This window comes from Ochotona curzoniae, unplaced genomic scaffold, assembly GCF_017591425.1.
Source record: "Ochotona curzoniae isolate NIBS_2020 unplaced genomic scaffold, NIBS_Ocur_1.0 contig_3037, whole genome shotgun sequence".
NCBI lineage: Eukaryota > Metazoa > Chordata > Mammalia > Lagomorpha > Ochotonidae > Ochotona > Ochotona curzoniae.
Genome location: NW_024465699.1, coordinates 4,991,267 through 5,008,783, shown reverse-complemented (window position 1 = coordinate 5,008,783; position 17,517 = coordinate 4,991,267). Strand labels below are relative to the sequence as shown.

The 17,517-nt window shown below is 54.8% G+C and overlaps 1 protein-coding gene across 1 annotated transcript in view; it reads right to left on the bottom strand.

The window, feature by feature from the left end:
- LOC121155699 (POU domain, class 5, transcription factor 1-like) overlaps positions 1-15,103 on the bottom strand; it is a 40,197-nt gene extending 25,094 nt beyond the window's left edge. Inside the window, 2 exon segments of the mRNA XM_040979159.1 lie at positions 13,831-14,676; positions 14,679-15,103. Coding sequence (XP_040835093.1) covers positions 13,831-14,676; positions 14,679-14,946 — 1,114 coding nt within the window. The 5' untranslated portion in view covers positions 14,947-15,103.
- Positions 15,104-17,517: the final 2,414 nt, after the last annotated feature.

Below are 17,517 nucleotides of genomic sequence, written 5' to 3'. Positions count from 1 at the left end.
CCAGCTGCCATCATCCAGTAAGGGAGCAGAAGAGAAAGAGCCCACGAGAACAGCTGAGGGTCTCAAGGAAGGTGCTTGCTGTTAGAGCTGGGGCTCAGAGAGAGGGATGGGAGAGGCTGCAGATGTAGGGACAGAAGCCAGCCCAGAAGCTCTCCTTGGAGCAAAGAGAGTGCTGTGCAGGAGAACACACAAAAGATGGCCCCAGGAGTAGGGGGAGGGGCAAGCTGGGCTGGGATCGCCAAATGATAGCATCCAGGATGGTTGATCATGGTTGATGGAATCTCCCAAACTGCCTCCCTGTCCTCTCTTATTCTGCTTTTTAAATATACATATATATATATATTTTTTTTAATTGGAAAAGCAGTTTTTACAGAGAGAGACAATCTATCCATTTGCTGGTTCACTCCAGAAAAGACCAGAAGGGCCAGGGCTGTGCTGATCTGAAACCAGGACTCAGGAGTTTCTTCTGGGTCTCCCACGCGGGTACAGGGTCCCAAGGCTACTGCTTTCCCAGGCCACAAGCAGAGAGCTGGATGGGAAGTGGAGCAGCCAGGACATGAACCAGCATGCACATGGGATGGCAAAGCCACAGGAGGGAAGATTAGCCTATTGAGCCATGGTATTGGCCCCTCCTTTATTCTGTTTTAAATCAAAACCTGTCCTAATTTCCACGCCTTCCCTGCCCTCTTCCATCTGCCTTGGCCCATGTCCTCACCATTATCCACCCAAACAAGGCTGCAGATCCTGACCGCCCCGTCTCCCAGCCAAGAGGGGCCTTTTGGGGGCCCACACACATCTGATCATGGCTTAGGGTTTCTGCACCGACCACCACCACAGCCCTGTTCCCGTCCAGGAGGGAAGACACTGTTCTGGACTTTGCCCACATTGCTAAAGAGCCACCTATTCGGGCCCGGCGGCGTGGCCTACTGGCTAAAGTCCTCGCCTTGAATGCGCCAGGATGCCATATGGGCGCCGGTTCTAATCCTGGCAACTCTACTTCCCCTCCAGCTCCCTGCTTGTGGCCTGGGAAAGCAGTCAAGGACGGCCCAAAGCTTTGGGATCCTGCACCGGCATGGGAGACCTGGAGGAAGTCCCTGGCTCCTGGGTTCTTATCGGCGCAGCGCCAGCCATTGCACTCACTTGGGGAGTGAATCATCGGACGGAAGATCTTCCTCTCTGTTTGTCCTCCTCTCTGTATAGCTGACTTTGTAATGAAAATAAATAAGTCTTATAAAAAAAAAAAAAGATGCACTTATTCCTGGACTTCTAGTTCACCTGTTACACATCTCAGTCTGCTGTATCCCCACAGCCTTGACGGCAGGGCCGAATCCTCTCATGGCCTCTGCCTACTGGCCAGCCTCACCCACTACCAGCGTCACCTCGCAGTCCTGCTTCTGTGGGTCCCTGTCCCAGGCGGTCCTTCCCTGACTTGGCATTTGATGCATTTCCATTCCTCTGTTCCTTCCATTGCCACTGCCACTTCCGCACCGACTGCCTTCTTGCTCTTGCCCCAAGCAGACAAAGCTCTGTGGCAACTGGGTCCCCAGCTGCAGAGCCCGTGGCACAGAGGTTGATCCTTGTTGGGATTGGGGGGCGGCAGGGAGGGGAACCCCTGGGATCTCCTGACATCCCCACCAGGACTGTGTCAGCTCTGACCAACATGCAGGCAATGGTGCAGGATCTCCCGCCTCCCCTTTGCCCTCTCAGGAAGATGAGCAGTAGGACCAAAGCCACACCTGTGTTCAGACTTGTCCCTGATGTCACATGGCCACACCCCTTCACGACCTGTTTCTAACACATTGTTCAGCAAAGCTCTTGTGAAACACACATACACACAATAAAGCATGTACGGTGTTGATTCTCCTCCATACTGCTGCTACCGAATGTTCCAGAACCCCCAGAACTCCCACAAGGCAGGAGCTGCTCGCACAAGAGCCCATGGGTTCCTGGCAGGGTCACTCCCCAGCCTCAGCAAGGAAGGGCGGCTGCTGAGAAAGGGGTGGCCCAAGTCTGGCCAGACGCAGTCATTTCTGTTGTTCCGAGTCCCTGTCATTAAACTAGGTGTGGACGAACGTGGGTCATGCTGAGGGAGGTTGTGTGCCTGCCTCTGTTCTCAGAAAGCCCCTGCCCTCTTCCCAGCATTCCTTGGAGGTCCAGAAGTTTGGGTATCTGCCCCAAGGCCTGGTTCTGCGTGCTTCATATTGGCACCCGTGTCCAGGACATCAACAGAGAAGGTGAATGGAAGCTGAAACGCCTGGGAACATCTGATGGCGGCCTCCGTGGTCCCACAGCGAGACAGTGCAAGCTACTTACCAACTGGGATCACTCCCCCTCTTCCTGTGGGGCCACTGATGCCCTCATGGGGTCACCCCACCCCCCATGCCCACAGCTGACCCTAAATTACCTCCCAAGGGCCTCCTCAGCAAACACCACAGATTTAAGCTCCGAGTACAGGGTGACTCGGCACAGTGCAGTTGCTCACAGTCCTGGAATCTTGAGGAAATTGGTTTGTAGATATAAAAAAATAAAATAAAATAAAAGATGGGGCTGGCATGGTGGCTCAATAGGCTAATCTTCTGCCTTACAGTGTTGGCATCACTAATGGCCACTGGTTCTAGTTCCAGCTGCTCCACTTCCAATCCCGCTCCTTGCTAACATTCCTGGGAAAACAACAGAGAATGGCTCAAGTTCTTGGGTCCCTGCACCCACCTGCATGGGAGACCCAGAAGAAGTCCCTGGCTCCTGGCTTCAGATCAGTTCAGCACTTTAGGGATTGAACCAGTGGATGGAAAATCTGTCTCTCTAAACCACTTAACAAATAAAATAAATAAGTAAATAAATCTTTATGTGTATATACATTTTTAAATAAACAAATAAAGGACCCTGTGTAAGTGGAGGATGGAAACCCCGTGAAGCAATGCCTGCTGTACCACCCAGCTTTCCAGTGGTGAACTTTTTTTTGCTGTCTTCCCAAGACTTGTGTAAACATACAAAGCCCGTAGGAACAGGAGGCATCAAGACCACATCCTCCTAGCCTGGCAAGGAACACGCTGTCATCGAGCCTCAGCCACCTGCGGGAGGATGGAGGAGGGGCCGGGCTTCCAAGGCATCCCGGCACGTTGCTTCATCCTGCTGCCCCAGTTGCTGGTAGGGCTGGCACTGGCCTGCAGGAGCTCCCCCGAGGCTGTCGTCCCCCCAGTGCCAATCTCAGGTAAGCTGTGTGGCATCTCCCCTTCTCTCCACCCAACCCCTCCCTCTCACCTCCCCCATTGCACCTGCAATGTACACAAATGAGCTTTCTTGCTGCCTAATTCTCTCCCAGGGACCAAGACTTTTTATGGTTTGATAAAAAGAGCTCTCATCCGAGAAATTAGAGCTTAAAATGAGGGGTGCGATAAAATCTTTTTTAAAAAACAGAGTGTCAGCACAATAGCCCAGCAGCTACAGTCCTTACCTTTCATGCCCAGGATCCCTTATGGTTGCTGGTTCTAATCCTGACAGCCCTACTTCCCCTCCAGCTCCCTGCCTGTGGTCTGGGAAATCAGTCAAGGACGGCCCAAAGCCTTGAGACCCTGCACCCGCGTGGGAGACCTGGAAAAGTCTCCTGGGTTTGAATCGGTTCAGCTCTGGTTGTTGCGGCCACTTGGGGAGTGACTCATCGGAAAAAAGTTCTTCCTCTCCGTCTCTCCTCCTCGCTGTATATCTGACTTTCCAGTAAATAAAACAAATAAATAATTTTTTTTTTAATTTTAAAAAATGAGGGCGGCAGGATGCTTTAGGCCTCAGGATTCCTGGTGCGATCAGCAGGCTTGGGAGCAGGACGTCACAGCCAACCAGAAGGACTGGTCAAGCTGTGGCCACCTCCTGAACTGCCCTGGACACAGGTCCTGGTCTTGGTGTAGGTTCACACAGCAGCTGTCCTCCCCCTCCCACTCTCACACCACCCCCAGTAGGAGAAGGGAGGGAGACGGCCAAGGACAGTGGACACCTGCTGCGTGCCCTAGGGGCTGCACCCTCCCTCGTTTAATTTTCACAGCCCTGTTAAAGTAGGTGTTACCACATTTTGCATGTAAAACCCGAGGCTCAGAAAGATTAAGTTACCGCCAAAGTCAACAGCTCCTGGGTGGCAGCGTCAGGTCTGCCCAAGCCCACACGGCCTACGCTCTTTTTCCCAGCTGGGTGCTACATCCAGGCACACGGCGTGCCTGCTCCCAGCTCCCCGCCCCAACCACCACGGTCAGCTGGCTGCCACAGCCAGGTGGCAGGAACCAGGGATGGGTGGGGGACAAGGAAGGCAGCCAGAGGGCGACGGGGCTGGGTGGCATGGAGGGACAAGGGACAGACGCAGAGGGTACAGAAGGGGCAGGCGTGATCTTGCATGAAAGGGGCAGGCTGAAGCAGAAAGAGCAAAATACAGAATCCAAAAGGAGAGACCTTGGAAGAGGAGGGGAAGGAAGAGGAAGGAGAGGAAGAGGAAGCGGAGGCTAGACCAAATCCCTGGGGAACCCTCTCCTGCCTCCCCAGACAAGGAGCCAGCCAGTGTTGGAAAGGGAGGAGCAACCCAAGAACAGGAAAGGCACAGGGACGAGGGGCAGCCCCGCTCCAGAGGGAGGGCCTGGCGAGAGATGCCGGGTGCCAGCCAGAAGCTGAGGCGTGGGAACCCCAGCCATGCCGGGCTGGGGGTGGCCTGGGATGACCCATGGGGCCTCCAGGCTGGTCACCCGGTGAAGACCCAACTCAAGGGGAGACCGAGGTCACTGTCACAGCTCAGCAAGTAGGTGGGAGCAAGCAACAAGCAGAGACTGCATGTCAAGGAACCTCACACTGAAGAGAGAGAAGCAGGAATAAGAGGGCAGAGCGGAGAGGGGACACCGTACATTTTGTTTGTCTGAAGATGGGGGCTGTTTGAGGATGTTCAAAGACAAAGGAAAGTCGGGGGGCCAGAGAAAGGTCAAGGTGGAGGTCGCTGGAGAGAAACAGCATGCACAGGACAGAAGGGTGGGGGTCCGCATCAGGGGCACGAGCGGGCAGGTTTGGATTTGCAAGGAAACGAGAGGACAACACAAAAGAGAAAGGGAGCAGCGCTCACATCCGAGGGACTGAGGGGTACAGGGGACAGCACTGAGCAAGGCAGACACAAAGGCACCTGCAGAGAGAGGCAAGCGCCTGCGCAGATGTAAACCCAAGTCTTGGGGCTCTATAGCCTGACGCCAGCCCCATGCCTCCTGCCCAGGCATCTGGGGATCCTGCCTTCACTGCCCCATCCCTAGGAGAGGAGCTGGCTCACAGTGGGGAGCTCTGAGCCACACCCAACAGACGGCTGGAGAAAGAGCACGTGGGGGGCGCAGCTTGTGATGGGGACACAGCCGCTGAGTGAAGCTTGGGAGTCAGCACTGGGTTTATGTACCAACAGCTGCAATGAACTGTGCTGGTGAGGGGACCTCCGTGTTTGGGTCTTTTCAGCAGCAAGTGTTCAGCAAACACTTGCTGAACACTGTGGAGTGGGAGGTTCTCGCTGCCCACCAGTCTAGGCACCATGGGTACACATCTCTTGCCCTGGCATCCTCCCCAGGACCCAAGAGGGACAGAGCTAGTTGGCCAAGTGTCTTTCCCTGACTGCAGCTATCTCATGCTGCCTCCCAGGCAATCCCAGCCAGCCACCACCCTGCTGGCCAGGCATCACCCCGCTGTGCCCAGAAGGCGTCCCCAAGCACAGCCTATCTCAAAGATGCAAAGATCACAACCCATTTCCCTCTGCTTCCGGTTCTCGGAATTGACATTTTTCTTGGGAACCCTGAGCTCCCCCCACACCTTCCTTTTACTGTAAGCAAGGAAGCCGTCCTCCCTTGCAAAAAGGAAGAAGTTTCTCAGGCTTGTTGTAGGGAAGGCTGAGCACCCCCCTCACACACACACCCCTTACTGTCCTATCCCATAGGATAGAAACCCCTCAGAGAGCCTGTGGGGTCCCCGAGGAAGACCCAGTTGCATCTGCATCAGCAGCTGCTGCAAACCCTCAGTGAAAGAGAGAGAGAGCACGTGAGCGAGCCCAGACCTTACTGAGCTGAGAGCTCCGAAGGACTCTGGGCGAGCTCCTACACCTGTGTTGTGTGGATCTTGCAAAATCTGTAACTATGGGGAGGGCGGGGTGGGGAGGGAGGAAGAAAACAATTGAGCCCCAGAGGCAACTGGAAATGAATGCCGGGCTGTGTTTGCGCCGTTGCTCAACGGTGACCTGTGTGCGTTCCCAGGGGTCGTGCCAGGCTCCCGTCTTGCTGATGGTTCGCATCATCCCTGCCGCAAGGAACACGGCCAGCTGCCTCAAAGTTGCAGGGCCCTTAGGGCGGCAAGGACCTAGCGACACCAGGGTATTAGAAGGACATCTCTTCCCCCCACCCCACCCACCCACACCACCTCCATCACGATCAAGGCAAGCAGGCAAGCGTCTACCTGCACCAGGTGTGTTTACAGGAGCAAAGTGAGGTACCTACTTGCCTCCCAACACATGTGGTCAGGCGAGAGAACAGAAGTTCATTCATTCCCTATGCGCCCCAAAGCACAACCTTTTTCTGTGAATTACCTGGATGGAGCTAGAACAGCCTGCCAAGGCCAAGGCCAAGGCCTGGTGGGCTCTGGCTACAGATCCCTTTTAGAGGAGGGTCTGTTGGCCTGGAACGGAAGAGAAGGAAGGACCCTGAAGATGCCTCCCCCAGCTCTCCTTCCCCTGCCACATGGCAGCCAGCCCTGACACAAGCTCTGCAAAGTTCAACCGGAAACGCCCACCGCCCACCCTCCCGTGGCCCACGCAAAGGCTTGCCCAGGGAGAACTGAGAGGGCTGGCAGAGAGCTGCTGGGGCAGGCAGCCTATGTCTTGGCAGGCCCAAGGGACCTAATGAGGCTCTAAACGGCAGCGGCCTGGAGGTGTGCAGGAAACGGCTTTGAACTCTGCAGACTGGCTGGGAAGCAGTGGCCCTGCTCTGTGACTCTTCACAATGCACACTGCACACCCGTGGAGGCTGCAGGGACCGTGCCTGCAGACACGGCAGCACTGAGGGGGCACCCCGCCAACGAGGTGTGTCCAACTGGGCCTGGTGGCTGCCCACTCCATGCAGGGACAGACCCCTGCTTCTCCACTCCTCTCCTCCGGGACACTGGGGGACTTAACTTTCCTTTTTATTTTTCTTCAGAAGTTGTATTTACTTTCTATCTGAAGGCAGAGACAGGGGTCCACTGGTTCACTCCCCCAAATTGCCCACAATAACCAGGGCTGGCTGGGCGATGCCACAAGTCCAGGATTCCACCCAGGTCTCCCTACATGGGTGGCAAGGACTCAAGTGCTTGATCTATCGCCTGCTGCCTCCCAGGATGCACAGTAGGAGGAAGCTGCATCCAAAGTGGAGCTGGGACTCCAACTCAGGCCCTCCACTGTGGGGTATGCACGTCCCAAGCGACGTATTACCCTCCTTCTGCCAAAGTCCGTTCCAGGGAGATAGAAATTTTTTTTTAAAGATTTATTTTTATTGTTTTTTTTATTGGAAAGGCAGATATACAGAGAGGAGAGACAGAGAGGAAGATCTTCCGTCCGATGATTCACTCCCCAAGTGAGCGCAACGGCTGATGCTATGCCAATCCAAAGCCAGGAGACTCTTCCGGGTCTCCCATGCAGGTGCAGGGTCCCAAAGCTTTGGGCCGTCCTCGACTGCCGTCCTCGACTGCCTTCCCGGGCCACAGGCGGGGAGCTGGAAAGGAAGTGGGGCTGCCGGGGATAGAACCGGCGCCCATATGAGATCCCGGGCATGCAAGGCGAGGACCTTAACCACTTGCGCCACCGCGCCGGGCCCTAGAAATTTATTTTTAAGAGTAAGACCAATCACCCAGCACAATGGCTCCATTGGCGAATCTACTTCCAAGTGCTAGCATCCCATATGGGTGCCAGTTTGTGTCCTGGCTACTCCATTTCCCATCCAGCTCCCTATTTGTGGCAGGATGACCCAAAGCCTTAGGACCCTGCAACCGCACGGAAGACCCAGAAGAAGCTCTTGACTCCTGGCTCTGGACCAGCTCACCTCTGGCCATTGCAGCTACTAGAGGAATGAACTAGCAGAAGGAAGATCTTCCTTTCCGTCTTTCCTTCTCTCCATATATCTGCCTTGCTAATAAAAATTGGAAAAAAAAAAAAAGATTAAGACTGATTAGCTGTGAATATTTTCTTTTTTAAAGATTTTTATTTACTTGAAAAGAAGAAAGAAGACATTTTATTGGTTTACTCCTCAAATGACCACAATGGTCAGGCCAAAGCCAGGAGCCAGGAGCTCCATCCAGGCCTCCCAGGGGGGTGCAGGGCCCAAGCATTTGATCCATCCTCTGCTGCTTTCCCAGGTGCAGCACCAGGGAGCTGGATCACAAGTGGACCAGCGGAATACAAACCAATGCCCAGATGGGATGCTGGCAAGTCAAGCAGTGGCTCAAGCCGCCGCACCTCACTGCCAGCCATGTGGCTGAACTACTTAATGGCTCTTTTTCTTTGTAAATTGAAGACAGGTCATAGGACCCCAGCAGGTGGAGCTGTGGGGACAGAATGTGTGGTAACTGCATGGTGGACCACGGCTGAGCGGCAGCGCACTGACCCACAGCGTGCTGGCCCCCAGGAGCTGGGGATGACCAAGCCACTTCTCCAACACTGGCTGATCCTCCTTCTCAGTGACCCCGTAACCCTCAACCCACGCACTCAGCCCTTGGGTGGTCTCCAGCACCAAGCTCCCAACCCTACTATGTCCCTGGCCTCAGAGCTCCCAAAAGCGAATACATCCAAGCCCTTGGCCGCAAGCAAACAGGCGAGTGAGTGGCAGACGCTACTCCGGGGCGAGATGGAGGGATGGGGTGAGAGAGCCCCCTGAATCCCTCTCCTGCATTGCCATGGTGGGGGAGGGGCAACATCTTCTGCAGGATGTCGGACCACCCCGCCAGCCCCCGCCCCACAGCCTACAGGCTGCCCCCAGTTCTGCCCTCGAGGGGTAGAGGTTCATACAACCCTGTAAGGGGGTGCTCCTGGTACATCTTCCAGTGACCAACAGGCAAGGAGACATGAGCAAGGCATTTGGGGGTGCAGGCGAGATCCTGGGCAGCTCCACACCCAGCTACTAAGGATAAATCTGACCAAGTCTGCCCCAGCTTTGCCCACAGCCTTCCTACCCTGTCAGGGCTGGCTTCCCGAGACAGCACTGACAGCCCGCACGGTGCGTCCAGCAAAGCCAACAGCAGCTCTCAGCAGCAGCCCCTCTCCTGTCGGGCACCTCGGCCATGACCTTGACATCACCAGCCCCTCCCAGCAGCGGAGGCAGAGGGGAGGCCACCCCACAGCTGCCTGGACCCCCGGTCCCTCGGGGCTGAAAATGCCGGGAGGATGAGCCCAGGCAGATTTCCACATTGGTCATTGCTCAGACACCCAGCAAAAGCAAGGCCTATTTAGAAAAAATATGCCAGAATTAACATGGAGGTGCCCCATGCGGTGGCTCAATTGGCTAAATCCTCACCTTGCAAGTGCTGGGATCCCATATGGGCACTGGTTCATGTCCCAACTATTCCACTTCCCATCCAGCTTTCTGTTTGTGGCCTGGGAAAGCAGCAGAGGATGGCCCAAAGCCTTAGGCCCCTGCATCCACGTGGAAAAAAAAAAAAAAAAAAAAAAAACCAGAAAAAGCTCCTGGCTCCTGGCTTCAGATCGGCTCAGCTCCAGCCGTTGCGGCCACTTAGGGAGTGAAACAGTGAATGGAAAGTCTTTCTCTGTCTCTTCTTCTCTCTGTAAATCTGCCTTTCCAACAAAAATAAATAATCTCTTTAAAAAAAAATGAACACAAAGACCAACTTCCTTCCTTCCAGTTTCTGCCCTGGGCATGTTGGGGGTAACCACAGAGGGGAACGAGGGGGGGCCTAGCCAGGAGGGGTACAGCGTAAGCCACACGTGCAGCAGGTGTAACCACAGAAGGCCCAGCTCCGGCTGGCAAGCAACTGGACCCTTCGGAGATTCCCCATCTGCTCAGCACATCAGAGGGCAACCGGGAAGGGGACAACATGGAGGTGCCACCCCAGCCCAGCACCTGCTCCAGTAGCTGCTGGCCCCACACCCTGAGTGCTGGCAAGTGCTGGGAGTGGCCTGTACTGCACAGAACTGCCCACTCTCCGGTCACTGGGCATGCATGGAGGGCCAATGACCAGAGCCCAGTGGCAGCACAGCCCACCAGGACAGGGAACACAACTCGGGTGGTGGTGAAGCAGTGGGAGGGGTCCTGGGGCTCTGTGCCTCAGCAGCAGCAGGAGACAGCACCAGCATGTCCATCTCAGAGACCACCCAACCCTGATCCGTGGCGAGTGAGAAACGCGTCAGGAAGGAGAGGATTAGGGGGCGAAAAGGATGACATCATGACGGAGACCCACAGTGCCCCAGCGTACAGCTTGGGGACAGGAAGCTGGGGCCCACCACGAGGAGGACATGGAAGAGGAAAGCAGGGCGCTGGAGAGCCAGGAGAGCCTCAGGCTCTGGTCAGTTGTATAAGGACGGACGCTGTTAGGAGACCGCCGCCCGAGGTGCTGTGCCTCCCACACGAGCCAGGTATTTCTGCAAGGTGAGCCAGAGCTGGCAGAGTTGGCAGGACGGCCTGAGATCCCTCAACGGGGGCTTAGCCACACATCTCTCTCAGCAAGGTGCCGCCTCCGGAGAGCGCGCGCTCCATCTGGCCAGGGCTGTGAAAAAAAAAAAAAAAAAAAGTGCTTGGCTTTTCTTCTTAAAAATAAAACGCTCATCAAGGGAGGAAAGAAAAGTCCTTTGGAGCCCGTCCAGGGAACCACTGTGTAAGAGGTGAGGGAAGAGGAGAGCTGAGAGGATGGCTGGGAGAGAGGCTGGCGCTAGGGCAGGTTGCTCAGCTGCACGTGGCACCTGCATACATCATTCGCAAAGGCCCAAAGAGGCCTTGAGATGCCCAAGCCCAGGGGATGGGGCTGGGTGACCGAGAAAGTGTGTAAGGAAGGCGCCAGGACGAGGTGTGAAAAGTACCCCCCCCCCCGCCCCGCCCTCCCACAAGCAGCACGCAGCTACTTTTAGCCAGGTACCAAGGAGCTGCTATTAAAAGGCAGCGGCATATGGTCACCGCTTTGCTCTGTGCAAGTGGCGTTGCTCTGCCACCTCCCTTCCAAGGTGAAGGTTGAATTGCAGGAACCAGAGGGTGGGTCCCAGCTGCAAACCCTGCCCGGGTGCCCCCAGCCTTGTGTCAGGCAGTGGCAGGGCAACGGGGGTAGTGTTTCACAGGTTTGTGGAAAAACAGAATGAAAAAGGATTTTAAATTAAGTAAGTGCATGCCTACTTTTTTTTTTTTGCATAATACACTTTCCACGAACTTTCAGAAGATCCTTTGTACATTCTTCTCCTGCCCTCAAAGAAACATCTTTTCATTCCGTCTTCCAAGTACTTTGCAAAGTCCCCTTCGCAGCCAAGACGCATCCTACCTGAGGTGAGATGGTTTTTCGTGATTGGTCACCCAGCCTGGCGCACGCACGCACGCACGCGCGCGCACACACACGCCAAGTGGCACATCTGAGGCCACTTGTATGGGCTAAGACAAAGCAAAGGCCATCGCCTGTGATTGGGGTCCTAAGGCTGCTGATACACCAGCAGGTTTCTTCTCAAGGTCAAGGCCTGGAGGGCCGCGCTGCGGCTCCTGGCACTTCCTCTCCACTCTCCAGATCCTTTCTCAGTAAACAAAACTGGAGTGTGGGAACGGTGTTTCCTCTCAATTACAATGCAAATTGATTAATGCCGTAAAAATGTGAGGGAAAACCGCGGGCCCTGCACAACACTGGGGCTTATGTTGTCTGCCCGGCTCCGCACGGGGGACGTTTCCTTAAGAGAGCTTGCATTGTTCCCCCTTTTTCTTGGCGCTCCCACAGCACCCAAAGCCTATAATAACGCACATCATTAAACCCAACAACTGCACTTGGACCCTTTTCAAGCCAGTGATTCAGGAGAGCGCTCTCTGCACGGAACCGGTTTGCAAGGTGCGATGGGGTGCTGTCCTCACCACCAAAGGGGGAGACCGGCCCCCTGGTACGTCTTTTGGGTGGGCGGGGGTGGGAATGTGGGAAAGGAAGCGCCAAAAGCCGGTTTTCTCATGGCCGCTAGGCGGAGCTGTGTGTTTAGCAGAAAACACCACTGCCTTGGGGTGTAGCTCCTGGGTGCTAAAATGTGTCAGGGACTCAAGCCCTCGCTGACTGCATCGGCAAGCAGCTGGTGTTGGCAGTGGAGCTGGGACTTGAACCCCAGGCACTTGGGAACAGGCTGTGAGCATCCGCAAGCGGCGTCTTAGCAGCGACTGGCCAGACACCGACTTTGATTTTGGACTATCAGCTTCAAACTGCTAGGGGAATGCGGGCGATCCCGTTCCAAATCAACCGCAAGGTCGTTAGAAGAGAGAGGTTTACAGGACAGCAGCATTGGTGTTTCTAAACGGAAACCTGTGAAGGGCTCAACCCCGGGCTGAGGCAGCAGGACATTGCCAAGGGTCGCCTGCGCACACGTCTGACCAATAGGGTGCTAATAAACGTCTTGCTTTAAATTTAATCTTCACTTTTAAGAAAAAAAAAATGAGGCCGGCATTGTAACTTGGTAGCCTAAGCCTCTGCCTGCAGTGCCAACATTCCATGAGGGCAATGGTTTCTGTCCCTGCTTGTGGCCTGGGAAAGCAGTCGAGGATCGTCCAAAGCCTTGGGATCCTGCACCCGTGTAAGAGACCCAGAAGAAGCCCTTGGCTCCTGGTTTCGGATCAGCTCAGCTCTGGCTTTTGTGGCCATCAAGGGGCTGACACCTCTCTACTTTTTCCAAAGCCTGAGCAAAATCCTCCTTTGAAAGAGACTGAGTCCTGGCCCCTATTGTCATGGCACAATAGGCTAAGCTTTGACCGGAGGCACCAGCATCCCATATGGACGCCAGTTCTAGTCCTGGTGGCTCTACCGCTGATCCAGCTCCCTGGGAATGGCCTGAGAAAGCAATAGAGAATGGCTCAGGTCACCCACGTGGGAGACCTGGAAGAAGCTCCTGGCTTCAGATGGGCTCAGCTCCAACCACTGCACCTATTGAGGGAGTGAACCAACAGGTGAAAGATCTCTTTCTCCTCTGTCTCTCTCTCGCTTCCTCTCTACCCACAACCTTTCCTCATGCCTTTCGAATAAAATAAAAGCAAATGATGGGGGGAGGGGAACGAGCAAAGCTCATTACTGCTTTATCTTTGCAGCCCTCACATTAGCGCCCACCCAGCCAGAGCAGGAATTGCTACAAGTAACCAAGTTGTATGGCTGACTTCACTTCCCTCCCTCTGCAGCTGCCCTGACTCCTGGTCCCTCTTCCAGGGAGAGGGAGGCCACAAATGTCGCCGAGGACCTGTGTACCTCCCCCGCCTGCACCTGTTGCTGTGGATCCCTCCGGAGCCCCACCAGGCTCAGGCCAGAGTGCCCTGAACGCTTGGGGCCGCCCTGACGGAGGCGAAGAGCGACCTCTAGTGGGCATGCAGCTGAACGGGCTGGGCAGGAGCGGGCAGCTGACGGAGTTAGCCTGACGGACCTCTGTATTATGGGGAACGGATGCACTTATTGAATCAAGGACCAGAATAAACTGTTTTTCAGTCTAGGAATATTTCTTTTTCTTTTTTTTAGTGTCTCAAGTTTCTTTAAAATCAAAGTGATGTGGGGATTAAAATCCAGAGCATCATTGAACTTCACCTTCCTTCCAAATAGTTTCCCCCTGAACACTCCTTACCCCACCCTCCATGTTTCCAATCCCTGCCTTACTGAGTGAAGGACTTGGGATCCCCAAAGTCCCAGCTGCAGACTCCAGGTGCTCCTTCCCTAGCATCTCCCCTGACCTCTGCCCCACCCCATTCCTGGGAGAGAAGGGCAGGCGGCTCAGTGAACGCATGGGAGAGCCCAGAGCAGCGACAGGCACTGCAGGGAAGGCTTCCCCTTCAGGAAAAGGGACCGAGGAGTACAACATGGTGAAGTGAGGGCTGCCATAGCCTGGGGTACCAAAGTGGGGCCCCGGAGCCAGAGGAAAAGAGACAGGTGCCCCTGGGGAGGGAGATCTGGCAGCCTCAAACTCCTCTCGTTGGGAACAGTCACTGCTTGATCGCTCGCCCTTCTGGCGTCGGTTCCAGAACCACACGGGGACCACGTCCTTCTCAAGCCCCAGCTGCTGGGCGATGTGGCTCATCTGCTGCGGCGAGGGTTTCACACTGCAGGAACATGCTCTCCAAGTTGCCTCTCGGTTTTCAATACTCCTTTGCTTTCTCTTCCCAGCCTGCACCAGGGTCTCAACTTTGCGAATCTCCTCAATCTTCTCGCTGTTGTCCGCTTCCTCCACCCACTTCTGCAGCAAGGGCCGCAGCTTACACATGTTCTTGAAGCTGGGCTGCAGGGCCTCAAATCGGCAGATGGTCATTCGGCTGAACACCTTTCCAAAGAGAACTCCCAGGGTGAGCCCTCGTCGGCCTGAGTGTACCCCCAGGATGATGCTTTTCTGCTTCCGAAGCTCGGTAAACTGCTCCAGTTCTTTCTGGAGAGCTTTGATGCCCTGGGGCTCCTCAGGGATTTGCTCCAGATTCTCATTTTCGATCTTCACGGCACCATGTGGGGCAGCGCCGGCTCCTGGGAGGTCCCCTCGGAGATGCTCCCCACGCGGGGCCCGGCCTCACCCTCAGGATGAGAGCTGTGGTGTGCAGTGCGCCATGGCTCTGCAGAATTCCTACAGCGGGAGACACCGGGGAAGCCCCCACAGTCCGAGCCCGGCCCAACTCGCGACCTGATGGCGGGCCCACCGGGAGGGCCTTGGAAGCTCAGCCAGGCTCCGTGGTCCACCCAGCCTGACTCCGGCCCTCCCAGGCCATGGCGTGAAGTCAGGTGTCCCGCCATGGGGAAGCTGGGCGCCCCATGCCGGGGGCCAGGTGAAATGAGGGCTTTCCACAGGACAGCTCAACCTGTCTAGGAATATTTCTTATCAGAAAAATGCTTTAAGAAGTTACCCCGAACATTCCAAACAATTCGAGGAGTACAGACAGTAGATACAGCATGCATTTCTTTTCTTTTTTTTTTAAAGATTTATTTATTTATTGGAAAGTCAGATATACAGAGAGGAGGAGAGACAGAGAGGAAGATCTTCCATCCGATGATTCACTCCCCAAGTGAGCGCAACGGTCAATGCTATGCCGATCTGAAGCCAGGAGCCAGGAACTTCTTCCGGGTATTTCACACGCAGGTGCAGGGTCCCAAAGCTTTGGGCTGTCCTCTCCTGCTTTCCCGGGCCACAAGCAGGGAGCTGGATGGGAAGTGGGGCTGCTGGGATTAGAACCGGTGCCCATTGGGATCCTGGGGCGTTCAAGGCAAGGACTTTAGCCACTAGGCCACGCCGCCGGGCCCAGCATGCAATTCTTAAAAAGTATATTTGTATTTTAAATTTGCATTTATCTAAAAGTCAGAGACAGAAGGAAAGAGAGAGAGAAAAAAAAAAATTCATCCATTGGTTTACTCCCCTAAATAGCTGCAAAGGCCGAGGCTGGGCCAAGCTGAAGCCAGGAGTCTGGAGCTCCAGCCGGGGCTCTCACATGGCTCATGGGCCTTTCTTTGCTTCCTTTTTAGGTGCGTTAGCAGGGAGCTAGATTGAAAGTGGAGCAGCTGGGACTCAAACAGGCAGCCCTATGCAATGCTGGCACTGCACATAGTGGCCTAATCCACCCTGCTGGCCTCTGAAATGGCATTTGAAGTTGCTAGATCAAATGCCCGCCCCAGTCTTCCCTTGTGGCTGCATGTATACAGTTACCATGCATTTTACGAAAACACTGCCGAGAAATCTCACCTCATAGAGTGGGTTTCCAATCACAGCTGAGTGATCTTGGCTCTCTTCAAAATGGAGAATCCAGAGGCTGCCACAATGGCTCAATGGCTAATTCCCCATCTACACAGGTAGCATCCTATATGGGTGCTCCACTTCCCACCCACTCCTTGCTTGTGACCTGGGAAAGCAGTAGAGGATGGCCCAAACCTTGGGACCCTGAATCCATGTGGGAGACCTGAAGGAGGCTTCAGGCTCCTGGCTTCTGATCAACTCAGCTCTGGCCATTGCAGCCACCTGGGGAGTGAACTAGCAGATGGAAGATCTTTCTGTAAATCTGCCTTTCCAGTGGGGCCTGGCATGATACTCTAGTGGCTAAATCCTTGTGTTGCACACCCAGCATCCCATATAGATGCCAGTTGATATCTCAGCTGCTCTACTTCCCATCCAGCTCCCTGCTTGTGGTCTGGGAAAGCAGTAGAGGATGGCCCAAGCTCTTGGGACCCTGCACCCACGTGGGAGACCTGGAAGAAGCTCTTGGTTCCTGGATTCTGATCAGTTCAGCTCTGGCCTTTGTAACCACTTAGGGAGTAAGCCAGCAGATGGAAGATCTTTCTCTCGAAATCTCCCTCTCTCTGTGTATCTGCCTTTCTAATAAAAAAAAAATCTTTAAAAAAACCTGCCTTTCCAATAAAAATAAATAAATCTTAAAAGAGAGAGAGATTCCAGGTGGCCCAGAAAATAGAAAGAGTTCTCTCTTTGTGGTCCAGCCTTTTTCCTGCAAGAGCAGCTGTGACCATGGCGCCCCCTTTCAAAGGCAGGTGTTCCCACAGGCCCATCTGCTGAAGGTGCTGCACAGGGGTCACTGGGATTCCGGGGAAGACCAGACCCTGGCCATGGCTGAGTAGAAACAAACTGCAGGAGATAGAGAAGGCTGCTGAGGACAGGCACAGTGTAGATTCTTCAGAGTTGTACTGACTCACTTTGAATGGCAGTGACAGAGAGACGGAGAGAGAAACAGACAGATCATCCTTCCCAAGTGGTGCCAACAGTCAAGGCCAGGTGCCAGGAACCCCACCTGGGGTCTCCCACATGGGTCACAGGGGCTGAAGCACTTGAGCCATCCCTCTGCTGCTTTCCTAGGCACATGAGCGAGGAGCTGGATGGGAAGTGGAGCAGACAGGACTTGAGTCAGCACTCCCAGTGAAATGTCAGCACCATGAGTAATAGCTTACTCCACTGAGCCACAATGCCGGCCCCACAGCACGGATTCTAAGAGGAGGGGATGGTAACCAGGGCAAGGACACGCTGACATTGGAGCTAGTGAGCACCAGGGATGGGTGGGAGGGCTGCCGCCTGTCGTGCATGGTCAGAGGGGATGGGCATATTTGTAGGATGGTGGCCTTACAGGACAAGTGTAGCTTCGATGAGCACAGATATGAAGCAGAAGCCTGGCGGAAAGAATGCCAGGAACACAGTGGAGGGTGCCGAGAGGTAAGGCAAGAGCCCGGCAGGGCACCCAGCTCACCCCTCCCCACCCGAGTCCTGTGCCCAGCCATCAACGTTCACAGAGACAAGGCCAAATGTCCACAGAGGCCTGTGTGATCCCAAGGGGAGGGTGTGCTGCTCGTTTCACATCATGCAGGCATCAACTA